This window comes from Salvia hispanica, chromosome 2, assembly GCF_023119035.1.
Source record: "Salvia hispanica cultivar TCC Black 2014 chromosome 2, UniMelb_Shisp_WGS_1.0, whole genome shotgun sequence".
NCBI lineage: Eukaryota > Viridiplantae > Streptophyta > Magnoliopsida > Lamiales > Lamiaceae > Salvia > Salvia hispanica.
The window spans coordinates 18609617-18635803 of NC_062966.1; the positions used below are offsets into that span (position 1 = coordinate 18609617).

At 33.8% G+C, this 26187-nt stretch overlaps 5 protein-coding genes and 1 long non-coding RNA gene across 7 annotated transcripts in view; 2 read left to right on the forward strand and 4 right to left on the reverse strand.

The window, feature by feature from the left end:
• Positions 1-281, reverse strand: part of LOC125206405 (rho GTPase-activating protein gacV-like) — a 1950-nt gene extending 1669 nt beyond the window's left edge. The window contains exon 1 of the mRNA XM_048105662.1: positions 80-281. Coding sequence (XP_047961619.1) covers positions 80-281 — 202 coding nt within the window. The remainder of the gene's footprint in view (positions 1-79) is intronic.
• Positions 282-899: 618 nt separating this feature from the next.
• On the forward strand, positions 900-2127 carry LOC125203705. The gene is made up of 3 exons (XR_007173425.1): positions 900-1053; positions 1252-1312; positions 1839-2127. It is a non-coding gene; the product is annotated as an uncharacterized LOC125203705 (long non-coding RNA).
• A 2025-nt stretch (positions 2128-4152) lies between these two features.
• Positions 4153-7880, forward strand: LOC125203885 (protein FAR1-RELATED SEQUENCE 5-like). Of its 2 annotated transcripts, none has more exons than XM_048102392.1 (4): positions 4153-4280; positions 4810-5572; positions 6255-7270; positions 7367-7880. In XM_048102392.1, the coding sequence occupies exons 1-4, from the start codon at positions 4256-4258 to the stop codon at positions 7753-7755; spliced, it is 2193 nt and encodes a 730-aa protein (XP_047958349.1). In that variant the 5' UTR covers positions 4153-4255; the 3' UTR covers positions 7756-7880. The 2 variants fall into 2 exon arrangements, with proteins under 2 accessions (XP_047958349.1, XP_047958351.1); XM_048102394.1 differs by having other exon boundaries at positions 4163-4280; positions 4553-5572.
• Positions 7881-12847: 4967 nt separating this feature from the next.
• Positions 12848-13468, reverse strand: LOC125206406 (transcription factor TCP24-like). The gene is made up of 2 exons (XM_048105663.1): positions 13452-13468; positions 12848-13352 (listed from the first exon to the last, which is right to left on the reverse strand). Exons 1-2 carry the CDS (start codon positions 13466-13468, stop codon positions 12848-12850), a joined length of 522 nt encoding a protein of 173 aa, XP_047961620.1.
• Positions 13469-14724: 1256 nt separating this feature from the next.
• Positions 14725-15165, reverse strand: LOC125203921 (FCS-Like Zinc finger 3-like). Its single transcript, XM_048102437.1, has 2 exons — positions 14982-15165; positions 14725-14905 (listed from the first exon to the last, which is right to left on the reverse strand). Exons 1-2 carry the CDS (start codon positions 15107-15109, stop codon positions 14725-14727), a joined length of 309 nt encoding a protein of 102 aa, XP_047958394.1. The 5' UTR covers positions 15110-15165.
• A 388-nt stretch (positions 15166-15553) lies between these two features.
• Positions 15554-22907, reverse strand: LOC125207394 (probable AMP deaminase). The gene is made up of 19 exons (XM_048106715.1): positions 22415-22907; positions 21769-21935; positions 21033-21234; positions 20709-20884; positions 20557-20608; positions 20335-20462; positions 20068-20247; positions 19872-19939; positions 19646-19788; positions 19098-19159; positions 18561-18674; positions 17823-17963; positions 17320-17472; positions 16891-16944; positions 16700-16810; positions 16440-16613; positions 16291-16371; positions 15964-16062; positions 15554-15891 (listed from the first exon to the last, which is right to left on the reverse strand). The coding sequence occupies exons 1-19, from the start codon at positions 22830-22832 to the stop codon at positions 15823-15825; spliced, it is 2592 nt and encodes an 863-aa protein (XP_047962672.1). The 5' UTR covers positions 22833-22907; the 3' UTR covers positions 15554-15822.
• Between the last annotated feature and the right edge of the window lie 3280 nt (positions 22908-26187).

The following is a 26187-nucleotide window of genomic DNA, read 5'->3' on the forward strand; positions in this document are numbered from 1 at the left end:
GGTGGAGAAGGAAGAGCTCCGCCGCGTCGTCGGAGAAGGCAACAGATTCGAGGAAGCGCAGATCGACGATCTGCCGTACCTGCAGGCGGTGGTGAAGGAGACGTTGCGGCGGAGAAGGAGTCAGCCTCCGTTTCATCGTCGGAAGAACCAGAGCCGGTGGAATCGGACGGCGAGGTCGAAATCGGCAGTGATCTCGACGGCGATGATGATGATTCCGCCGTTGATCTGGAATCGAATTCCACTTCGCCATTTTTATCGTCCGATATCCTATATCGTTCCATCCGTGACGAAATTGAAAATCAAAACCCCGAATTGGCGAAGAAATTCATAGAAGTGCGATGAATTTGATAATTTGCTAGCCAGAAAAGCTTCGGCGGTGGGGATAAACAGGACTGGGGAATCTGAGAGAGATTTTCCTCTCTTTCCATTAAAACATAAATTACAATTATACCCTTTCATAATAAATTAATCTTAAAATAATTTTTGTGTGGCAAAATCTAGACCACTCATTTAATAAAAATGTGTGGCTGATATTGCATCTCATTTCTCAATTACCCTAAAAAATCTCAATTGATCATGAACCTCTATATAAGAAGGAAATAGGACACTTAGGGTGCAAAGGAGTCTAACGCACCCCTATATATATATAGGGTTTTAATCTATCAAAAGAAGGGCCTAAGTACCAAAATACAGACCAATTACCAACCGTCAGATCCATATGTGAGTGGCCATGATTTGTTGTTTAAATTATTTCGTTTGAGTCATAATAAAAGCAAAATGCGTCATGTGAAGGGTATTTTCGGTAGAATAAATAAGTGGAACCGTCATGACCGTTTTTAGTGGGCGGATTTAATGGGAGTGTTTACTGCACATGCTAAAATCACTCATTTATTGAAATCCCCCAAATCAAACGGATTAAATCCCAAAATCAGAGACCCAAAACCTAAACCACTCTTCTCTCGCTTCTCCAATAAACCAAAATCCTCATCGCCGACGATTCTTCAGTAATGGTGAATACACGCTTGGCTGGAGCAGCGAAGGATGACGGAAAAGGTTAGCAAGGGTTTCTAAATCCCTAGTTTTTTAGAATGAGCAATCTGAATTGACGCAACGTTCTTTTGTGTTGGTACCGCCAAAAGCAACAACGAAAATTTGTATGTTGTCTAAAATATTTGGGTTATTTTTGTTCGGATTATATTTGAATTTTCATCTGACAAATCTTTTCGTGTTGATGTTTGTCTTCCTGAACAGCGACTGCAACTATTCTACACGTCAAATGTAAAGGCTGCTGGAAGAGATGACCCAAAACAAGGTTAATGTGTTATTTTTTAGGTTATTATTATGTAGTAGGTTATTATGGTTTTCTACACTGAAACAATGAATTTTGTCTACAAATTGAGTTCAACTTAGGATTACATACTCAGACTGCCGTAGTGGATGTTTCAAAGGCTGTTAAAGGTTAATGTGCTAATCTACACAAATAATGAATGAGGTCATAGCTTTGACTGTTTTGTGTCATAGTTCAGAAACATTGATTGTTGCAATATTTTTTTATAAAAATTGATATGAACAGAGTTTAGTGTTATGGATTGTTTGAGGTTATTCGATAACATTTCTAGTTTTTTAAGTCATTGTTAGTTTTTGTTTACATCATTTTAGGGTATGCTTAATATCATAACATAAAAAGCATATTAAAATTGACCTCCGTGTTGTCTAAACAGGACCTATGTAATTTAAAAGTACGGGTTTGAAAAATACGGATGTCATTTTTAGATCATTTTAGGTCATGCTTTCTATATGCCCTCAAAGACTAAGAATGACTTCATTTATATGTACAGGTACTGTGGTAGAGAATGTTGATGCAGCTGACTTACAAGAATGCGGAGATCAACGTTGAAAAATGATAGCAAACTACATATCTTAAGCAATTGCTATATGTCATAAATAAAAAGACTGGAACTTTGTTTCATTTTTTTTTAGTTTACCACTGTTTTAAATTAAGGATGTTTAAACAGTTTAGCTTTACATATTTGGATGGTGTTTTAGAAGTGGCATCAGATGTTATTGTTTCTTCAATTTATATATGAATACTAGTGCCAAACAAGCTCTTTTTTATGTCATACTCTATGCGTGTTAGAATATTTGGGTCATAATAAATGAATATTTGGGTCATAGCATCGTATGGTTAATTTGTGTCATAATAAACCAACATTCTGGTCATTATATAACACTAAGGAGTACCAGAATGCGTCATGCAAATCTGATCAAAATGTTCGTATCAAACAAACTGAAGTTAAATACACGATTATATGTCGCAATGTTTGTAATGCTTTCCTCTTGTTTCTTGTAGTCGAAATACCATATGATGAAAATTACTTCATACATTGGATCATAATAAATGAATATTTGGGTCATAGACTTGTTTTGGTTAATTTGTGTCATAATAAACCAATATTCAGGTCATTATATAACACTAAGAGTACCAGAATGCGTCATACAAACCTGATCGAAATGTTCGTACCAAACAAACTGAAGTAAAACACAAGATTATTCTCATGTTTTTGACATATTAAAAAAACTCAATATTAATATGGCCGAAGAATACACAAACAATAGCCCAAACATCAATTCAGTCAACAGCTTGAAAGTGGGTGAAGGACCAATATTAGCACCAGCACAATCCGTAATAAATTTTTGGTGTACTGGATCAAGTTGACGATTTAATCTCATGAACTTCTGGTGTTGTACCAAAACCATGGGGTGGTTGTGTTCTTCGTTCAAGTGTTGAATGACATAACCACGGTCAGAATCGAATTTGAATGCAACCCGAGCATTACATCCACATTTTTTCGATTTACGTCGTCGTTTGGGTTGTTCATCGCTAAATTTATGCTCACCTTCTCTGTTACACACCATGTAAAACCATATGGTGAGATCATCAACCTTCTTTGAACCGTTCTTCCTTGTGTCAAAATCGACACGGCGCCCATAGTTCTCGTAGAACTCAATGGCGTTGTCCAATGTGGGGAAGCTACGGCCAACAAAAGGTTTATGCTCTATAGGGCATTCTGGTGTATTTAAATCTGAAATAATTCATAATCAGAACACACATAAAAACTAACGATGAAGTAAAGACAAGTTTCCATCTACTGGATTTAGAATGATAATAGGTCATAATAGGATGAAATCGCGGCATACAACAAGTTCAATTGTCTTATACGAAAATGGGTCATACTAAACACAAATCGAAGCATAGCGGAAAAATCGATCAAATAATATAGGTGAAAAGATTCATACAACAGAAGACAATGTCAGTTCATAAATACAAATATATAAATTGGAGCAACACAAACAAATGAAAATAAAAACAATAACCATAACTTGTATTATCAAGAACGTCATCGGAGTATGATCAATTATCTACGTGATAAGTAGAATGGGTGTCGGATTCCATCGACGATGATATAGAATTGAAAATGGAACAGATTAATCTGGAACACGATTGGAGTTGGGATCTGCCAACGACGATGATATAGAATTGAGAATGGAACAGATTAATCTGGAACAAGTATAATGGAAGTTTGATGGTACAGTGGCCGAAGAAGATGAAGATACGAAGGAGATGATTTGTTAGTGGAACAAGTATAATGGAATGTTAACTCATAATCACGCATATGATTTGTTAGTGGAAAGAGAAATTGCAAGATTATAGGAGTTGACATAACAATCGAGATGTAGCTAATGACTTTAGTAACCTTATTGGTTTTTTAGTGAATAAAATAATAAGATTTAGGATCATATCATAACCCTCAAATCACATGATAACTCTATAACTAAATCTGGACCACACATATTTTATAATCTTGTGGTTGAGATTCAAACTTAGATTTACTTAATAAAAATAGGCGCAGAGGGTAAATATGTCATTTCGCTAATTTAATTTTTGAATTTCGCTCCAGATTCACTCCAGATTTCACGCTCTTCTCATCGGTTTCTTCTCAGCGATTTTCGATTCTCTCCTCTTCTCTGTGATTTTGTTTCCATTTTGATCCAGATCACTCAATTTGATTCTCTCCTCTTCTCTGCGATTTTGTTTCCATACTTCTCGCTTATTTTGTTTCCATAGGCTCCAGATTTGATTCATTTTCCATAGTCTTCAGATTTTGTTTCCATAATTGTGATCGGGAAGATGTTTTCAATTTTGCGTTCTTATTTTCATTGATTACCTCTTCAATTGCTGTGAAAATTTGCTTCGATGGAATCTGTAGCAAATAACGAAGGTAACAATCATTATCTATTATTTAGCTTATTGATTGTGTTCATATTCATGTATTGAATTTGATTTTAGATTAATATTAGTTGTTGATTGGTTTATGTTTCTGATGTACTGAAATTCTTATTTGATTATATTATGTATTGTCGATTATGTGTTAAAATGATACTTTTGGCTTATAAATGTTAGGTTTACTGCATAACATGATAGTTTTGTCGGATAAAATGATATTATGATAAAATGATACTATGATAAAATGATACTATTACTGATTTGTAGGTATGTACATTCCTGTTTGTGATGATAGGTTTACTGCATAACATGATAGTTTTGTCGGATAAAATGATACTATGATAAAATGATACTATGATAAAATGATTCTATTACTGATTTGTAGGTATTTACATTCCTGTTTGTGATGATAGGTTTATTGCATAACATGATATTTTTACTGCATAAAATGATACTTTTAGTGCATAAAATGATATTATGATAAAATGATACTATGATAAAATGATACTTTTACTGATTTGTAGGTATGTACATTCCTGTTTGTGATGATGCTTTGAAGCCAATGATTGGTATGAAATTCAATACATTAGTAGAAGCAGTTGGTTTCTATGAACATTATGCTCGTTCAGTTGGTTTTGGCATTCGTAAAATGGGTAACAAATCAGTTCAAGGTATTACTAAGTGGCAGTATTTGGCTTGCAACAGACAAGGCTCTAAGAATTTTATACCTGGTCATGCATCCCAATCAACTGAAGTGTCTTTTAAGAAGCGTAGGTGTCGGTCATTTAGGTGTGAATGTCTTGCTAAGCTCAATTTGAGATATTATTCAGATGGCAAGAGCAGAGGATATGAGGTTTATCAGTTTGTTGAGTATCATAATCACTTAATGGTTGCGGATGAGCATAGGCATTTTATGATGGCCAATCGCAATCTGGATCCTATTCATCGGAGGTTTATGGAGGATTGTGGCAGGTGTAATATTGGTCCCACTCTCACATTCAAACTTTTGAAGGAGATAATGGGTGGACCTGAAAATGTTGGATGTGATATTATTGATATTAGAAATGGTTATCGTGATATTATGTCCAATATTGATGGTTCAGATGCTCAAATGATTTTTGATTATATGCGTTCTCAAAAGGAATCATCTGATGCCTTCTATTATGAAATTGAGATAGGATCTCATGGAAAGTTAACTAGACTCTTTTGGGCTGATGCTATTTCAAGACGAAATTATCATATGTTTGGAGATGTAATTTCATTTGATTCAACATACAACACTAACAGGTATATTACTTTTGTTGCTAATAGACATAAAATGATACTTTTTGCTGATAAAATGATACTCATATCTGATAAAATGATACTCATATCTGATAATATGATACTCATTGCTGATAAAATGATACTTGCAGTAGATAAAATGATAGTTCTTACTAATAAAATGATACTTTTGCATGATAAAATGATAGAAATTGTGCTTTTGCATAATAAAATGATAAAATGATACTTTTGCATCATAAAATGATACTTTTGCATCATAAAATAGTATCCCTTCTGTCAATAGCTGATAAAATGATACTCATTGCTGATAAAATGATACTTTTGGCTGATAAAATGATACTCATTGCTGATAAAATGATACTTTTGGCTGATAAAATGATACTCATTGCTGATAAAATGATACTTCTTACTATAAAATGATACTTTTGGCTGATAAAATGATACTCATAGCTGATAAAATGATACTTGCAGTAGATAAAATGATACTTCTTACTAATAAAATGATACTTTTGCATGATAAAATGATAAAATGATACTCATTGCTGATAAAATGATACTTTTGGCTGATAAAATGATACTCATTGCTGATAAAATGATACTTCTGGCTGATAAAATGATACTCATAGCTGATAAAATGATACTCATAGCTGATAAATATAATTCATTTTTATGTTATATTCTGAAGGTATTGCATGATTTTTGCTCCATTCACTGGAAAAGATAACCATTCTAGACCAGTTACATTTGGAGCTGGCTTGTTATCAAGTGAAGGTAGAGAATCCTATTCTTGGTTGTTTGGCTGTTTTGTTCGATGCATGGGGGTAGCACCCAAATTGATTATCACTGATCAAGATTGGGGGATCAAACTTGCTGTTCAACAAGTACTTTTACAAACAAGGCACCGATGGTGTATGTGGCATATCATGGTTAAGGTGTCAGATAAGTTGCCCAAATCTTTACTTGGTAATGAAGATTTCAAAAAAGAGTTGAATGCATGTGTTTGGTCTGATTTGTTAGAGCCTGATGAGTTTGATATAATATGGAATGATATAATGGAACGGTATGGATTAGAAGACGTGCACTGGTTTGGATCAATGTTTGAAGATAGAGAATTCTGGGTTCCTGCTTATTTTCGAGATTTTCCCATGGGGTCGCTTCTTAGGACTACATCGATGTCTGAATCGGAGAATAGCTTTTTTAAAAACTACACAAAGCCACGTGCAAATCTTGTACAGTTCATCAATTTCTTTAATTATGCTGTGGGAGATCAAAGGAATGCCAATTCACGATTGAACTACTTGGATTACTCAACTATTCCTGATTTGTCAACCCAATTGCCTATTGAGAAGCATGCATCTACAATCTACACTGATTCTATTTTCAAACATGTACAACAGGAAATAAGTATTGTATGTGAGATTGTTTCTATAACTACTGTTGAGGATAACATCAAGAAGCATCAGGTCAAGGACCAATATGGTAGAACATTGGATGTTATGTATGATTGTAAGCAAGACACATTCGACTGTAGTTGCAAGAAGTTTTCCAGAATTGGTTTGTTATGTTGTCATATATTTTGTTTGTTGAAGAATAAGTCTGCTAATCTCATTCCTGAGAAATATTTTGGTCGAAGGTGGTTGAAGAGCTCTTTACTAAAGGCAGCACATGGTCTACCATCTGAGGAACAACAACCATTTGAACGTGTGTTCCATTTTTAACCTTTATTTGTAAAAATTCTATTTTTCAGTCAGAGAAATGATAGTACTTATTGTAATAATGTTATCTTTTATCTTGCAGATTTGGATGAAAAGCAGGAAGTTAAGAAAAAGTTGTTCTCCAACTTTTATCGATTAGTCCAAAAGTCTGAAGGAAGTATGGATCATTTGTCTTTGTTAAGTGCTGGTCTTGATGATTTGGAACAGCATATGTTTGGAAATTGTGCAGCACCTTCAGTCATTGAAAAGAAGAAGATGGTTGAGGATTTTTATGGAATGGCAGTACCTGATGTAATTGATGTACATCCTCCAGACGTTGTTAGTACTAAAGGATCAGCTAGTGGCAAAGTAGCAAAGAGGCAGAGTGCAATAAGGAAAGCAAATAAGCCTCTACGACGGTGTGGTAAATGTCATGAGATGGGTCGTCATGATTCAAGAAATTGTGGTAGAGTCAATGAGAAGTCAGATTGAAGCCATTTGATATAGTTTAGGTATTTTAGGTGTATAAAATGACATTTTGGCTGATAAACTCATTCTTTTGTTTATAAACTGATAAAATGATACTTTAACCTGAAAAAATGACATCAAAAATGATATATAAGCTGATAAAATGATACTCGCAGTTGATAAAATGATACTCGCAGTTGATAAAATGATACTTCTGACTGATAAAATGATACTTTAGCTGATAACATCATTCTTTTGTTTATAAACTGATAAAATGATACTTTAACCTGAAAAAATGACATAAAAAATGATATATAAGCTGATAAAATGATACTTTTGGCTTATAAAATTATAAAATGATACTCGCAGTTGATAAAATGATACTTTCAGCAGATAAAATGATAAAATGATACTTCTGACTGATAAAATGATACTTTGGCTGATAACATCATTCTTTTGTTTATAAACTGATAAAATGATACTTTAACCTGAAAAAATGATACTCGCAGCAAATAAAATGACAATAACCTTATAAAATGATGTATAAGCTGGAAAAAATGACATATAAGCTGATAAAATGATACTATCAACGGATAAAATGATGTTTTAATCTCACAAAATGATATATAAGCTGATAAAATGATACTTCTGACTTATAAAATTATAAAATGATACTCGCAGTTGATAAAATGATACTTTCAGCAGATAAAATGATAAAATGATACTTCTGACTGATAAAACGATATAATGACAAAATCATACTTGTAGCAGATAAAATGATAATTTGGGTGATTATATTCGAAACCACTATTACAAAACGCTATTATCAAGTCATAGAAGTTAGTATACAGGGGGTTTAAATTCTCTAATCATCTTTTCAACATCAATTTCTTCTTTTTTGCTGTCATTCTCAAACTTCTTCTTTATCATTGTAAGTGTCTCAAAAGCCTTCTTGTTAGTATCTCCAATAAGCAATGCTTCAGTATATCTGGCACGGAGTTTTATGAAAGACTCTGTTCCCTTCTTCGTTAAACCCGAATTCCAGTTACGAACAGGACCACCCATGTAAGTCTCCAAATGGCGCATCACATAAATTCCACAGTCAACTTTATTTGTATCGTTCTGCCATGGCATATTCATGTATCTGGTTTTTGACAGTTTGACAGTTCTTCCCATTGATGGATTGAGTCCATTTCCAAGATAAGTTCGGAAGAAATTTCTCTATTCAAATAACACAAAACATACATGAGGTTGATTAAAAATTATATTATGTTCCATACTGAATTATAGTCAATGCATTTTAACTAATAAATACTGAATGCATTTAACTAAACATACCAGAGTACTTGGTGCATCTTCATATTTCTTCTCAAGTAAATCTTGACTAACCAGAGAATTGTCAATCACATCCATCATTTGCATTTTGAGATTGAAGCAGATGATATAATAATGTTCGTACGCCCAGATTGGAAAGAATATCTAATTTTCAAAACATTATATATAAATGTCATTTTCAAAAATATAGGTATGTTGTTCTGTAAGGGATGTGATCATATCATAACCCATATTTATTGTGATAACCTAATAACCCTCATTTTATGGATGAAAAGTATCATTTTGTAGAACAGAATATCATTTTATGGACGAAAAATATCATTTTTAGTAAAAATGATACTTTTGACCCATAAAATGATAGGGTTATTAGCTTATCACATAAATATGGGTTACCATTATAACGCACCCTTGTTCTGTAATGTATATCTAATTATGACTTACCAGGTCATAATTTTCCCATTTGAAATTTTCAATCTGTGACACAAATTCATTCAAGTTTGAGCAAAATCTTCTCTTGCTTGTTTTCCACCTCATCATCTTTTTCCTTCTCCACATCCTTTTCCCGATTAAATTCTTGATTCTCATTAGGACTGTCATCACATTCAGGTATCAGAGTGAAGGTAGGGAACTCATTCTTATTTTTCAATATATATGTCCTCTCAGCAGCTTTAGTTAACTCAATCATGATATCAATCCATTCAGGATCATCAGTTTCATCATTGTTTATAGCCTCTGTCATTGTATTCTGACTTTCTATAACATGCTCCACACCTTTGTCTCTCAATCCCACTGCATTTCTTGTTGTATCACAGATTATCTTAAAGCTATTTAGATTCCTGAGTTTTTCCGGCGCTGCTTCAAGGACATCAACAATCTTCTCCATTGACGCTTTAACATTTTTAGCAGCTGCCTTCCATTCATGTATGAAATTCTCCCATTCATTGGTTGTCCCCACTTCATCATGATCATGATGATCATTTGTCTTCAAAACTTCTACATCTTGAGATTCATCTTCTTCGTCATCTTTATCATTTTCTTCATGTGGCTGCTTTTTATATCGGTCATACATATGACCCAGACCAAATGTTGAATTCTCCATTTCTGCTCTTTGTCTATCTTTCAACAGTTCTGCAGTCCATCCTTTCACTGTTGGGTAACATCTTGGCACCATTTTTTTTTCAAAGAGAATCCTGTCCACGTAACAAGCCTACATTAAACAAAAACTAAATATTAGTTTTTCTGTAAATAGATTCATAGACAATGGAAAACAAATATATTCTTACCACTACAAAGATAACTGGCCCGGTAAATATCTTTGCTGTGTCTTTTTTCCACCTCTTTTGTGTTTCATGCAATCTGGATATGACATAGCCACACCAATTGTATTCTTTGATCTTCTCAACATCAGCTATGTAATCTAAAATTTTTGGCCTCAAATTTCCATCAGCAGGAGTGTTAATCAAGGCATACTCCATGAGAACCATAAAAGTCCATTTAAAGAACTCACCACCTTCTTTGTCTCTCTCCATCTGCTCTACAACATACTTTGGCACCATTTTTTTCTCTCCACCTTTACAGAATTTAGCAATTTCAGTTTTGATGTGGGTATTTTTCTGAAATTTGCTTTTATTGATAGGTAAAGATCCAATCGGGAACCCAAGAGTTATGTGAACATCTTCATCATCTAAAAACAGTGATTCCCCACTGTTCAACTCAATTGATGAAGTTTTACTGTTAAAGTTGTTGATTAGATAATACGCTAATGCTCTTGGGAAACTTCTTATATTGAAGTTTAGGAGTGCGCCAAACCCAATCTCTCTAACAGCTCTTCTTTGATTCTCGTTTAGAGATTCAAGCATGTCAACGAAGAAGTCAGTATTCCTTCTTCCTGCCAAAGTTGCTATCCTAATGACTGTAATATCTTGAACAACTTTTTTCTTGCCCTTCTTTGATGCTGTCTTACCATCAGTTGTATCGTCATTCTTTCTTTTCTTCTTATTTCTTATATGTTCTACTTCTTCTGCTAATGTTCTACGTTGATCATCATCATCATCACGAATGTTCTTTCCTAATAAACAAAAGATTTCAGTGTGTTAAACAGTTTATGTCATTATATAAAGTCAAAGTATCATTTTATAATCTGAAACTATCATTTTATCAAGGGTATTATCATTTTATCTTCTGAAACTATCATTTTCTATATTTCAATGAGTTTAAAAAAGCAGAGAGGGAATAGCAGAGAGGGAATAACTTGTCACTTAAGTAGAACAAAACACTATTTACAAAGTATCATTTTATCATTTTCAGAAACTATCATTTTATGCACCCAAAGTATCATTTTATCAAGCAAAGGCACAATTTCTACATACAAAAACACAGAGATACACACAACAACACACACAAAAACACAGCAGCAGTAGCATCAGGACACACACACAAACAAACATAAAGTATCATTTTATCCCATGAAACTATCATTTTTTCATTCAGAAACTATCATTTTATCCCATGAAACTATCATTTTATTCCATATCCCATGAAACTATCATTTTATAATCTGAAACTATCATTTTATCAAGGGCAATTATCATTTTTTCTTCTGAAACTATCATTTTCTATATTTCAATGAGTTTAAAAAAGCAGAGAGGGAATAACTTGTCACTTAAGTAGAACAAAACACTATTTACAAAGTATCATTTTATCATTTTCAGAAACTATCATTTTATGCACCCAAAGTATCATTTTATCAAGCAAAGGCACAATTTCTACATACAAAAACACAGAGACACACACAACAACACACACAAAAACACAGCAGCAGTAGCATCAGGACACACACACAAACAAACATAAAGTATCATTTTATCCCATGAAACTATCATTTTTTCATTCAGAAACTATCATTTTATTCCATATATCCCATGAAACTATCATTTTATAATCTGAAACTATCATTTTATCAGAAACTATCATTTTATCTACATTTAAACAGATCATGCAAACACATAGCAACACACACAGCAAAACACACATAAACAAAGCAAAACACACACCAGCAGCATACATTGTTATGCATGAACGATATTGTATAAATATAAGAAATATCTACACTAAAAAACTACAGAATCTAAAAATAATCGAGAAAATCATCAGCAAAATGATAAATCGATCAAAATCAAAAGTGAAATAAGTAATAAACTTCATCCAACCTTTCTTCGATGAAAAAACTATGATTTCCTTCGACATATTCCAGAATTGTGATGATTTTTCCTTCGATTCGTAGGGTTTCAAATGCGATTCAGAGTGTTTGAGTGTTTCCTTCGATTCGTAGGGTTTGAAATTCGATTCAGAGTGTTTGAGTCTGAGATGAATTCAGAGCGTTTTCTTTTTTCCCACCAATTTTAAAATTGAAATGACAATTTTGCCCTTAATATATCCGAAAATGATAGTTTTATTTGATAAAATGATAGTTTTGTTAGATTAAATCTAGACCACATATTTTAAAAATGTGTGGTGGAGATTTAGTTATAGGGTTATCACACAAATTGGGGTTATCATTATAATGCACCCCTATATATATATATATAGAGTTGTGATCAATGTCGAACCATTCTTAAGGGCCGAACTAGAGACTAAATCTCATCCATGCATTAATCACATCTAATGGTTATTAATAATTTCTGAATTTTTTACTCAATTAAATTGGTAAAGGGTAGTTTAGTAATGTGCAGCTCATCCTCACTTCCCAATTCCAACCAACTTCTTTCTCTACAATTCTCTCTCATCGTAGAGAAGGCGCCACCGTATCCTCTTCTCTAGCTCTCTTTCTCTCCCTCATTAGTGCTTCTACGACCACCGCTCCCTCCACCTCGCTACTTCGCTGCCCGCTTGCCACCGCCAGCCTGGCCGCTTCGCTATTGGAATTCTCATCGGATGCATCCTTGCCTCCGCTCAATAGCTCGGTGAAGGAAGCAACATAAGAAGATTTCTCTTTCTCATTTTCCTTAACCGTCTTCTCAGATCTGGAAATCGAGGTCTCGAAGCTGCTGCTACCACCGACCGCCGCCGGAAAGGGGGAATTGATCGGCGGCAGCTCTGCAATCGAGCTAGCTGCTGCCGCGAGCAGCCACTCCACCGCCTTGCTCGGCTGATCGTAGCCTAATCGGTCCTGCAAATCATAGAATTCGATCGCGGTGTTAACCGCTAATCGAACGCAGCGGTCTCTTAGCCCTCGCGATGTCAGGACCTTGCTGTGGCTGTCCTTCCCGCCGGTGGCCGTCAATTCGCTTTAAAGTAATAATACATAAAAATGAAGTAAATCACAGTAAAAATGAAGTAATAAAATATTATAATGAAGTAACATCTTTAATTAATGTGTTGTTTGCATATTAAAGTATGCCATCAATTCGACTCTTATTGAACTAAATTGTTGTTACAACACATTAAAATGAACTACATATTCTTTTTGATAAAATAGTAAATTGATAAGATGAAGTAATAAATTATGATAATAAAGTAATATAAATGATCTATTTTCCTATTAACTATAATCTAGTTAGTATGAAGTATTGGATTCATATAATGAAGTAATAAGTTATGATAATGAAGTAATATAAATGATCTATTTATACAGTAGGTTTTATTACTAAAATGAAGTAATAATACATAATAATGAAGTAAATCACAACAAAAATGAAGTAATAAAATATTATAATGAAGTAACATCTTTAATTGATGTGTTGTTTGCACATTAAAGTATGCCATCAATTCGACTCTTATTGAACTAAATTGTTGTTACAACACATTAAAATGAACTACATATTCTTTTTGATAAAATAGTAAATTGATAAGATGAAGTAATAAATTATGATAATAAAGTAATATAAATGATCTGTTTTCCTATTAACTATAATCTAGTTAGTATGAAGTATTGGATTCATATAATGAAGTAATAAGTTATGATAATGAAGTAATATAAATGATCTATTTATACAGTAGGTTTTATTACTAAAATGAAGTAATAATACATAATAATGAAGTAAATCACCACAAAAATGAAGTAATAAAACATTATAATGAAGTAACATCTTTAACTGATGTGTTGTTTGCACATTAAAGTATGCCATCAATTCGACTCTTATTGAACTAAATTGTTGTTATAACACATTAAAATGAACTACATATTCTTTTTGATAAATTAGTAAATTGATAAGATGAAGTAATAAATTATGATAATAAAGTAATATAAATGATCTGTTTTCCTATTAACTATAATCTAGTTAGTATGAAGTATTGAATTCATATAATGAAGTAATAAGTTATGATAATGAAGTAATATAAATGATCTATTTATACAGTAGGTTTTATTACTAAAATGAAGTAATAATACATAATAATGAAGTAAATCACAACAAAAATGAAGTAATAAAACATTATAATGAAGTAACATCTTTAACTGATGTGTTGTTTGCACATTAAAGTATGCCATCAATTCGACTCTTATTGAACTAAATTGTTGTTATAATGAGGTAATAACACAACTGAATGAACTAAATTGTTGTTATAATGAATCCAGTTGTTGCGAATTCACCGATGAACTTATCAGTAGTCTCTTCTCAAATACTGTATACTTAATTATTTGGAATCAAGTTTATAATCTCAGGCCACAGCCACTACTCCAGTGCGTACAGCTTTATTGATGTCAGATTCGTCGGAGCTCTGTCTCGCAGCGCTCGATCTCTTGGAGGAAGAAGACCTCTTCCATTTCTTCTTCTCCATCGCCTCATCCATCTCTATCTGTTCCTGCCTGCACTCCTGACTACAGAACGGCGTGCTCCCTCTGCAAAAATCCACCAAATTAGAAACTCCGCTAACCAATTCAGCTCCAAATCTCTTGGATTTTCACCTAATTTTACCTGTACATGAAGATGTCGTTGTTTTGGCAGAGCGATCTGCCGCAGAGGGAGCAGGAATCGAGGAAGTGCGGCTCGTAGTCGTGTTCGCATCCGGTGTAGTAGTATGCTGCTGCTGCAGCTGAGCTCATCGGAGGAGGAGGAGATTCAATTCAATTGATGATAAGATCCGTTGATTTGCAGAAGATTCGTCGATTTGTAGAAGAAATTCGTCGATTTTGGAGAAGAAGATAAAGAGAGAATTGAAAATGAAGAAAATCACGTGAATTGAATGAAGGTTGCTGCAAAATTTTTACCCTAAATGTATTTTGGCCAAAATACCCCTGGATTGAAGTAAATTGTTTACCTAATGAAGGAGTTAAATTAAAAAGCATGGTCTAATCTCATCCATTAAAAACTACATCTAAGGGCCCAAATTTGGTCTCTAGTTCGGTCATTAAGAGAGGATTTGTGGATAATAGGACTCTATATATATATATATATATATATATATATATATATATATATATATATTTCTCTAGATCATATAATACAAATAATTAAATCTGATAAATTACTACTTTAACAGTTTTCAGTACACCAATATATAGATTAGATTAGTGTGACTCCACGGGAGAAAACGTTGCATATTCATAATTCTAATCATCGTTCAAATTTGAGCTAAACAACTACAGAAGCAAAATTGGCAGGGCGCAACTGCGAGAATACTTGCTCAAATGGATTACCACACAAGCTACACATCTTATGAATATCGTCCAACTCTTCAACCTTTAAGCATATTCTGTGGAAATGTAGCTGGCGCTTATATCTCAAGGATGTAAAATTGTGTAAAAATTCTGCCGAATTAGTGTTCGATCTCCTCTGGCACTATAGCTTTCCCGGAATACACATACTGCATCTCCGCCTTCCATGTCTGCAAACACACAATTCGTTTGTTTATATCCGATCAGATATAATGGATGAGAGCAGAAAAAGTAGAGCTCACCTCATATCTGAAGTCGATCCTAATATTTGGCACATTAGTCTTGTGTATTACATTTCCTTTAGTGCCTCTTTTAAAGTAATCATCTCCAAGCCAGTGCAACTAAGAAGAGAATTAAAGTAATTCTTGTTAGCTTTTACCTAAGAGATAACTCTAGCCAAAGCAGCAGCAATATCATGGAAAAGGGAACGAGAAAAATGGAAAATACTTCTCTAACCCAACAAAGTGTTACAAAGAAGAAAGGCAAGTGTTGCTTCAGATTTACATTACGCAGCAAAACCTTGGATCTCTGTTAAAATTTATTTAGAGAAGTAACTTTAGAGTTCTAACCTTTGAAGCATGAGGGAATCCAGACTGATAAACAGAATTTCTGGCAATCTCACAAAGGTCACAGGAACTGAGTTTCCATACCTGATGAGGGAAAAAAGAGGATGATCTAACATGCATACGTTGGTAACATAGAGAAAGGAAAAACAAACCTTTGCAGCTACACTATATTCCTCAACGAGAGGCTCCTTAGTCAAATGGATTTGTAGAGGATCATCAGTTGAAAGGGACACATTCATGCCGCGTTGGAAGAACATTGGAAATGGGTTGCGATGATAGTCCAAGAAGAGTGAGTTATTGCTGAGTGGCGACATTGCTAAACCAATCTGAAAGTGAAATCGGTTCCATTCAGTAGTGATTGCAGACCCATGTCACTAAGGTCATTAAGCCAAAATGAAGTCAATTAACAAACCTGAGCTAGATAGTACAGATATTGCAAGACTGGAGATTTCCGCAAGTTTATTCCATGTGATATATTATGACATAGGAGAAACCCAGCGGCTAAATGGTCCACATCACCAGCCTGCATGACTTGTTTCAGTAAGTAACCATTCTAGAAAAGTACTAAGGTTTCATATGAAGAAAGGTAAGTCAGAAAACCACCTCTCCACAGTGAGGCCGAAATCTTATTGTTGGTAAACCTTTTGATTCACGAAGCTGAGAGAAAATTACCAGACAATTAAATGTTAGGCAAAATTTGTATGGACCAGTCCAACATTTACCACACACTCCAGTTAGATTAAATATCAAAATATTGAGAAGGCAGTCAGGATATATTTGGTACTTTATAGTAATCAGTTCTCTCAGTTTGTAGCTTGCATTCAGTTAACTGTAGTATTTGTTAATTCCTAATACTCTAAGATAGTTGTTCCATCACAAATTCACCAGGTAAAGACAGACTAATACTACAAAATACATGGAGTATAAATATAGAGAATGAACAAAACTTAATGCTGCAGACTGCAAAGATTGATAAGAAGTTTTTTGGGCAATAATCTGACACAGTAAACTCAACAAAAGAATCAGACAAACCTTGTTAAGTGTAAACAAATTTGCATAGCAATAATAAGCATAATAAGAAAAGGCAGGATTGAAATCATTTGTCCATTGTGATGGAGTTGGCATATGTTTAGTTGGCCGCCTCTCAGGTTTACTTTCATCATCAACCATGTCAAAGCCTACAACCTGCATTGTAGAACATCATAATGATATAGGGAAAAAATATTAGTGAGCATGCATAAATGAGAAATAGATAAATTTGATTCCTGTTAAACAATTACAGATACAAAACAAAAACCAAACAAAAATCTACAGAAAGTTGTTTTGGACCTTTAAATGGTTCTTTTAAATGTAATCCTGTATGAGAGGAATATTTATTTGCTTGCTGTGAGAATTATTAGGACATGATTCTCTATTTTACAAAGATATGGCATACTGCACATGAACTAATCTCTCAAGCATATGCAGAATGCATAATAATGAATACATTATACTTGAAAGAGCAAGATGTAAATAGTTTAATTTCCAAAGCATACCTGCAATAAGAAGAGATGCAAATGAGGGTGGGAATTTGGATCCACTGTGACTTCAAAAAGTGGAAGGAAGATGTTATCAAGTATGTTTTGAAAGGACCTTACTGTCCCCATACTTCTGTATATGTTGTATAACCTTGGCAACTGCACAGCTCAACCAAACATAGAAAGTATTCACCATCAGGAATTATATCAGTGTACGTTTACCAATTACTACTAACAAACTAGAGACTTCTTTTTTTAGGGGAAGTAGAAACTGTACTTTTTCATAACTTGTGGTATATATTTAGAACTCAAGTTCAATGTCTAAAGACGCATGATAACAAACCATATTGCTCCTTAAGGAACCAATCAACAAAAACAAGGTTGTCATTTGATACAGCTAACAAACTTATAAATCAATTCAAGAGAGAAAATTAAGATAAAACAGATGAAGGATAGGCATCGAGATATCTGCTTCCTCTACAAGGATCAGGACTAGACGGTAGAAACTTCCATGATGGGATTTCCAGGAATCTCATAGCAGCAAAGCAGATATTCAAGATATTGACAAACACGAAAAATTGAACCATTCAAATCATTGTAGAGACCAAAGGATAAAAAAAACTCAGAAAAGTAGAGCAGCAATAAATGTATCATTAGCCCTCATCTATGGATGCTGAAGGAGACCAATTGAAGTTGTAACAATCAACAATTTAATAAGACAAGACAAGAGAGTTCACCAAATCATTCACACATTACCTGAATCAACCAAACAGCATTTTCACTGTAAATTCTGTTGTTTACAACCCAACTTGCCAGTTGATCCCACTCACTCTGTTTCCTCCCATAGATCGAAATTCGGTATTCAGCCAGCTGAAAGTAACATGGTTATATTAGAGTTTAAAAATTATAACCAGAAAGTAATTGAGTAATCTGAAATCAACAATATCATTCCTTCTTCAGTCTGGACTTTTAATATATAAAAAATGCTCTCAATTTGAAACAGGAAACACAATGACATAAGTAAAATTTGGTTAAAGTGAAACAATTACGCGTGCATGTATAACTGCAATGAATTATTACTCTCTGCACTCTTCTTCTTCACGGATTATATTAAAACATTTCAATAAAGAAATTTCATTAAAAAGATTACCACCATACCTCCATTTCTCTTTCTCATTAACCGAGCATCACCCACAAAAACAAGCATATCAGACCACAGTTTTACCAAATCATCAATCACGTGACAGCATTCTCCTTAGAAGTAAATATAAAATACTAGAGATGCAAGCAGACCTGGTATTTACTTGCTTCCAAATCTGATAGAACCTGCTTTGTCACGTCAGCAAGGAAACGGCCTGATAAAAGAAGAAAATCACTTAATGATTGGGCGAATTACAATAGATAGAGTGACATGGTTGCGTGAGTTCAAGCATTTAAAGTTGTGTTATAAACTGAAACAGTTCCTTTTCTGTCAGTTAGAACCAGAGAGGAGCACACCTCTTCATTTCATCCACTTAATTGGCTCTAAAGATATTATCCAAACCATGCAACGACTACCGTGGTTCAGTCTAAGCTCAAAGTTTGTAACACATTCTGAAACGGGAAAGACTAGTCTAAAATGTATCATCAGTAAAGAGCCGTGCTATTTTTCATCGATTTGATCAATCCACATTATCATCTTTGACATAGAAATTAAGTCACATAACATTAAATTGAGACTTCATAACAAATACATTTTCAAGAATGTTGAACAGACAATAAAGGGGTTTATGTTTCAAGGAAATCAATTTCCTATAATTCTGACATGTCAGAAAGCTTCCACACTTGCATACGAAACTAACCTTGAATAAGATTATCCTGCTTCAGAAATATTTCTCTGAGTCTACTTTGTCCACAAGGATTGTACTTGAGATTGAATTTGTCAAAGCGATGAAAGGTACTCTTGTCTGCATGTACATCCAACAGATCTACACTAAGATCATACCTGCAATGAGCAAGCCCATCAAAATGAAGGACAGGTAGGCGTAACAACATGAGAAAATATAGATTGAAGAAAGAAACACACACCCTGTCAAGTCCAGGCTGTCAAAGACTTCTTTCAGTGTAAGATACTGACCATCACGGTAGATAACAACCTGCAACATCATAAGGAGAGCATGATGTTAGAGCATCCTTGGAGGATTTCTATTAAATTAGTGACAAACATTTAGACATTAGTTGAAGGTAGAACAACTTTTGAGTCAAAGCATTGTAAGATTCCCACCTCATCTGGTTCCTTTTTTAACTTTGACTTGATGAACCGGAGAAGATGTTTTTGGTTCATGCAAGCAGAATGATGGACATGAGTATCCACTTTCCTTATATTGTAGAAATCACGATGAGGTGCACTTTTCTGTGCAACAAATTCCTTATCCGCATTCACCAGCAAATGAAGGCGAAATTTCTGCAAATAATAAAATTTACTAAGCGTTCAAACGGATGGTAAATATAGATGTAATATAGACTATAGTAGATTGGTAATGAATATTACTTCCTCAAGAAAACGTAATCGATGATGGCAAGCAGAGCGGACATTTCCAATAGACATCACTTTCAGGAGATGATGCATATCAGTAAAAAAGGATGTTGAACTTGCAACAGGATACAGTTCTTCAGAATCTAAATTATTCAAAGGAATTAAATTAATAATCTTTAAGGCATAATAGAATAGAGATGCATACAGTATTTTCAGAAGAAGCTCCTTAAAGCTTACCATTTTCACTGGCATAAACACGCACTACACCATCTTCCATCCTGAAGAAATGCTGCTTGCCCATCATAGAAATCGTACCAGATAATTAGCTGGGCTATAGTAAATGGTTTAACTTGATAGCTTCTGAAATGAAGGAAGGAAGGATAACTTACGGAAGATGCTTCAACAGGGACAAAGTTAAATGGATCACTTTTGACTTCTGGTAAACCAGTTTTTTCGGTACTCTTTGCCCATGGATCAACATTTTCCCTGAAAACATATTTTCCCCTCAAATCTAAACATTCACGAATCATCCTTGTGACTTCTTGTTCTTCAACACTTATTGAGTCTGAATTCATATTTTGAAGAGCATAAACAACACTTAGTAATACAGAAGGAGCACCAGAAAATAAAACAAGCACAAAAGCAAAAGAGACAACACAAGATTCCAACTTTGAATCTTATAAAGTCCTTGAGATCCAAAAAATTTTATCTACCATGTGATGCAGTTATTGGTGGGAATGTGTTATTGCTAGATACAGGATCATTTGCTGGAGTTATTTCAACTTTTCTGTCAGTGAGATCTGTATCAAGCTTTGCCTCAGTAACAATTGCCTCGGATTCTTGAACATGAATGCAAATCCCATTTGAGGCTTGAGCAGGTAGCATCTGTTGAAATTGACTCATCAGATTTGTATCCTGCAAATTCAGAGGAATAATGGTTGTAAACAATCAACCCATATATAGTTGAGAGTTGTAAGGGAGGGAAAAAGCATATATGTAGAAGAAACCAATATTTAAGAATATGACAACTGGGAAGATGCAGTCTCCAAAAAGAATTACTGAATTAGCTATATCAGATTAGACCGGTTCGATACAAAAGAGAAATGTGATGTAAATCAATGTATGGTGAGAGGCAAGCACATACAACAAGGTTTATACTTTTGTTGTCTCAATGTGCCCAGTTCCATGCTATTTCAGGTTATTAACTTTCAAATGTAAGTTCCAGATTTCTGCAATGTTTTCTAGAAATTGATTTATATTCGTACACCCACTCCAATAATACCGAAAAAAATGTTCCAGTGCTGGCATGTAGTCTGATACATGGTAACTCATTTCAAAATTATGCCCCCTGCCTTTCACTCCCCAAAAGACGATTATATATGCATGCATACATGAGATGTGATGGTTAAGATTCTTAAGAAAAACCAAAAAATACAAGATCAAACTTACGTTTTGATAGGATGAGGCATTCTCTTCCATTTCAAGTTCGGTTCCTTCATCATCAGAATCCCCTGTTCCTTCAAAAGAATAACCACATGTTGATCCAGGAGTGACAAGCCTACCAACTGATCCAACCCGCAAACTTGTACCGGAATGATTGACATAATGCTCATCTCCTACAAGAAGCAAATAGGATAAATAGGTGATTCCGAAAACCACAAACTACAGAAAAAGAATACATTTTTATCGATCTAAATGTATATAACAAAAGCTAAAAATACAAAGCATACATTCTGAGCAGTATACATTAGGTCAAACTTACCTCATTACTTATTAATATACTCTATAAAGATTACTTGACTGATCAAAACAAGTCCAGACAATTATGAATGCAATACAGCCGTGGTATCTTTATTAAGTGCTCAAAGAGGAGAACTCAAGACAGTGCATTACAAAACAGGCTGTGAAAAAAATAAATAAATAAGTTTCACCCTAGAACCTAAAACTATGATCACATGTTCACAAACATAGAACTTTAGGCCATGAAAATTTTATGAAGTGAATATCAAAAACATATGGAGTATCATGAAAGGTTAAAATATGTAATCAATACTTCAGAAGTAGTGATGATATCCAAATAAATAAACAAGCATACCATCCCTCTGACCGGTCCGGACTGGTGGTAAATCGGAAGAAATCGACTCGAATTTAGGCAATGAATTTGGCAGCGTCGGGTGCACAGCAACCCCGGGTTCCTCATTATTGAGAGCAGTGTAATTAGGCATCGAATGTGAAAGTCGGTAATCCCTCACCGCGTCAGATTCAGCATCTTTAATACTATGATCTTCAGTCTCAGAATTGTAGTCAGCCTCCGAAAACTCACAATGTTCATCGTCGGAGAGCAGGTGGTGATGGCGGCGGTGGCGGATGTTGATGAGACGATCGAGGACTTGATCGACGCTGCGCTTGTGGATGAAGAATGCGGAAATAGCCATGACGGAGGCGCCGAACAACGCCGCCACCGCCAGCTGCGCGGACGAAACTGGCGAAAATGGTGACGGTGGCGGAAACATCGCGCGTGGTTTGGAGGTTTTAGGGGTTTATGAATGAAGGCGGAGGTGATAAATGATAATGCACCTGTGTGTTTCAGAAGAGAGAGTGTCCGGTTAATTAGTCGAATCCTATATTTTAAGTCTCAAATATTTATTCCTAAAATATACACTTTGGTCAAATAATTACTAATTAACAAAATAAAACATATTTTATTATCTTTCCTTACCAAAATAAAGTACTAATACTGTTATCTAACTTTAGGGTTCCCTTATAATTCAAGAATAGTTCTTTGAACATCTAAGTATCAATTATTTAATTTGGTATATCGAACATGTAGCCACATGGCAGCATATGTTAGCCAAATATTGTGCTCAAATATTTAGACTAATGAGAGTGTGACAATGAAGTGTCCTTGCACCAATATCGGACAATAGTAGTAATATATTCATTGATAAGACAAATAAATTAATATTGGTGGTTGATCTTAAATAAGTTAAATTAAAAATTCGGAAACATTTTATAAATCAAGTTACGTAGCCATTTCGAACTTCATATACAAAATAAAATGACCAATCGAATCTTGAAGAATGTTAGTAAGTGTAGCTAAATTGGGGCCCGATTGTTAGCCCAAATCCAATAAAAGAACCAACACGGGCCCAATTGGAGCATTAAATTTGGACTTGATCTTGGGCATGGGCTCAATTTCTAAATTAAATTATTGCCCGACCAAAATTTGAAGAATGAATGCTCACAAAAAGCAGCTCGGATAGTTTTTTTCAAGGATAGTGTAAACCTTTTTTTTAGATAAGAGTAGTGAGATTTAATATGGTGCGATTCAGTAGCTTCTAAATGATATTCGAGGAGCATATTTGTGTGTGTATTTTGTTTTATTAATAGTATAGTTTAAGGTTTACATAATGGCATGTATAGTTTGATCTGAATCCATGAATAAATAGAAAACTTTGGGATCCAAAATTATGTGAAGTTTGTATTTTAGATAAGTTTAGGTTTTATGAATATTGAACGGTTGAACAAATATGGCTCATTACTTAAGCTTGGGACAATGTCACAAAAAAAAGATCTAAGCTTAGTATAACATAATTAATCTGGGATCAATTTAATTTAAGAGAGTCTTAAAATAAGTCAATCATGGCAGTTAAACCCACTAATTACTAACCACACATTTACATGAGTAAAAACCTCTCGTATCATGTTTCTTCATTATCATTGCCAATTCGATATCGACTCCTCATGGTGAGGCTTGAGGCTTGAGGCCCCCCCTCTTGCCATTTGGATACTGGTTAGATTAGTTTACAAGTTTAGATCCCGTCACAATAATTATATCTCATCTCAAGTGTCAATTATTTCTGAATTTACCAAAATGCATCTTAATCCAGTAGAGATCATAGCGTTGGATTTTGTAACATCATATATCATAGCTATAGCTATATTCATGAGGAAAAGTACATTTGTGGAAAATATATATTCACAATTTAAAACTCTTGTACTATCACTATCACTAGTAAACAAATTCATACTACTTGATAACACTGTCAACTAAAACACACACTAGCTAGACTATACAATACGAGCTACGTACACTATATTATCTTTTTTATTAGGAAAGTTGACACTTTACAAATCATATGAACAATCCTAATATAAATATGGGCAAACCCACAAGAACGATCAAAGGCCAAAAATGCATTCCCACCATATCTAAATAGCACAAAATGAAAGTTGAATTTGGTGACTGAGACACCGAGATTTAGACACACATTATAAAAAAAGGTTACAACCATGAAAGAAACATACAAACTTTTTTCAATCAATCCAAATTAACTTTATGCAGAAGCATGTGTGATCCAAACGTAGGTGAGGATCTTTCTTGTCACTTAACAAGACAAATGGAAAGTGGGAAAATGAGCAAATTTTGTGAGAAGATATCATAATAAAAAAAAGGTGTGTGGTACAACAAAATTCTTATCTTTTGTATATGGAAGATGGTAAGATTTCGGAGATGATTTTGATTGAAGAGTTGATATTTTGTTTGCCTAGTGTTTGAATGGAATGAATGATTTTAGACGGTGGTAAGAAAAGGAATTTGGTCAATGGTTGGATTCTGTTGTCTTGATCCATTTGGCAATCTCCACCCATGTCTATCTTCTTTTTACCCTCCATTCTACTAGGAATATTTTGTCTCAATCATAGGATATACTATTTCGTATTTTTATTTTGCTTATGCACGTAATTTTTAAAATTAAAGTAACTATATAAATAGTACCTGACTTTTTACTTTCGCATATAAATGGTACATGATCTTTACAAACAAAATGGATAATAAAATGTTCAAGTAATTTTCTTTTTGATTGATAATAAAATGGATAAGTAGGGCTTACGTTTCTTTAATTGGATAATAAAATGTTCAAGTAATTTTCTTTTTGATTGATATGAACAGAAATTTAAAGTCGGTGTAATGGTAGACTCGAACCTAATATGTACCTTTCACTTCATAATTTTCTTTCATTTTTGTTTTTGTTGCTGTTTTTTCTGGTAAATTACAAAAAGACAATTTTTTTACTCTCAATAATATACTACTTCATGCTGTCATTAACTTGGTCATTTTTAGTATTTCATTTTCTAAGGTCTCATATAGATATATAGTCTAGGAAACATGCATACAAAACATGATTTTATTACAAAATTTACAAAATGAAATATTGTGCAATTGAAGCCAAATTTATCTCTACCATTTTTTTTCAATAATTAGCAACCTCTAATGATGGTGTATAATCGGCTTGAGAAAAGGATGGGTACAAGCCTGCAGGCTGCAGAAAAAGGGCCTAAAATATAAAAATGCTAATTATAGTGAATTTTTTGTTTTTCATACATTAAATATCGTCCATATATTATCCGTTGCCTAAGTAATGTTTGCATATATATCTCCTGAGTTTTATGTCCGGTTAGATATTTGTGATTGGTATGATAATTTTTTAGTAATTAAACATCAAAAGTTGGAATCATCCTAAGGAGAAAAAATTTCCTAGCCAAGGAATACCAAGGTGACAGTCCTATTTGGTATGTCACGCCCATAAAATTTTGACAATTCAAATATACAGTATATAGCAATGTGAAACCTGTAAACAAATTTTATTTGATAGACCAATTTTAAGTTGGGGAAGGAAAAATAGGTAGTGGGACACGGAAATATAAGGATTGGTGGAGATTACATTTTCTAAATATTATACTACTATTTAGAATACGAGAATCTAATTATTGTTGGAATTTTGCATAACAATTTAAATAAGATTGATCAGCTATAAAGGAAAAAATAAAATATGGATCGAGTAAGATTTAAGTATCTACGGTCTACCC

Coding starts and splice junctions, on each gene's coding strand:
- LOC125203885 (XM_048102392.1), top strand. CDS start 4,256: ATGGAATCTGTAGCAAATAACGAAG. Junction 5,573..6,254: donor TCAACATACAACACTAACAG/GTATATTACTTT, acceptor TATATTCTGAAG/GTATTGCATGATTTTTGCTC. Junction 7,271..7,366: donor GGAACAACAACCATTTGAAC/GTGTGTTCCATT, acceptor TTTATCTTGCAG/ATTTGGATGAAAAGCAGGAA.
- LOC125207394 (XM_048106715.1), bottom strand. CDS start 22,832: ATGTTTCCGCCACCGTCACCATTTTCGCCAGTTTCGTCCGCGCAGCTG. Junction 20,885..21,032: donor ACCAATAACTGCATCACATG/GTAGATAAAATT, acceptor ATATGAATTCAG/ACTCAATAAGTGTTGAAGAA. Junction 17,964..18,560: donor ATGCTGTTTGGTTGATTCAG/GTAATGTGTGAA, acceptor TGAGCTGTGCAG/TTGCCAAGGTTATACAACAT.
- LOC125203921 (XM_048102437.1), bottom strand. CDS start 15,109: ATGAGCTCAGCTGCAGCAGCAGCATACTACTACACCGGATGCGAACAC. Junction 14,906..14,981: donor AACGACATCTTCATGTACAG/GTAAAATTAGGT, acceptor GGATTTTTGCAG/AGGGAGCACGCCGTTCTGTA.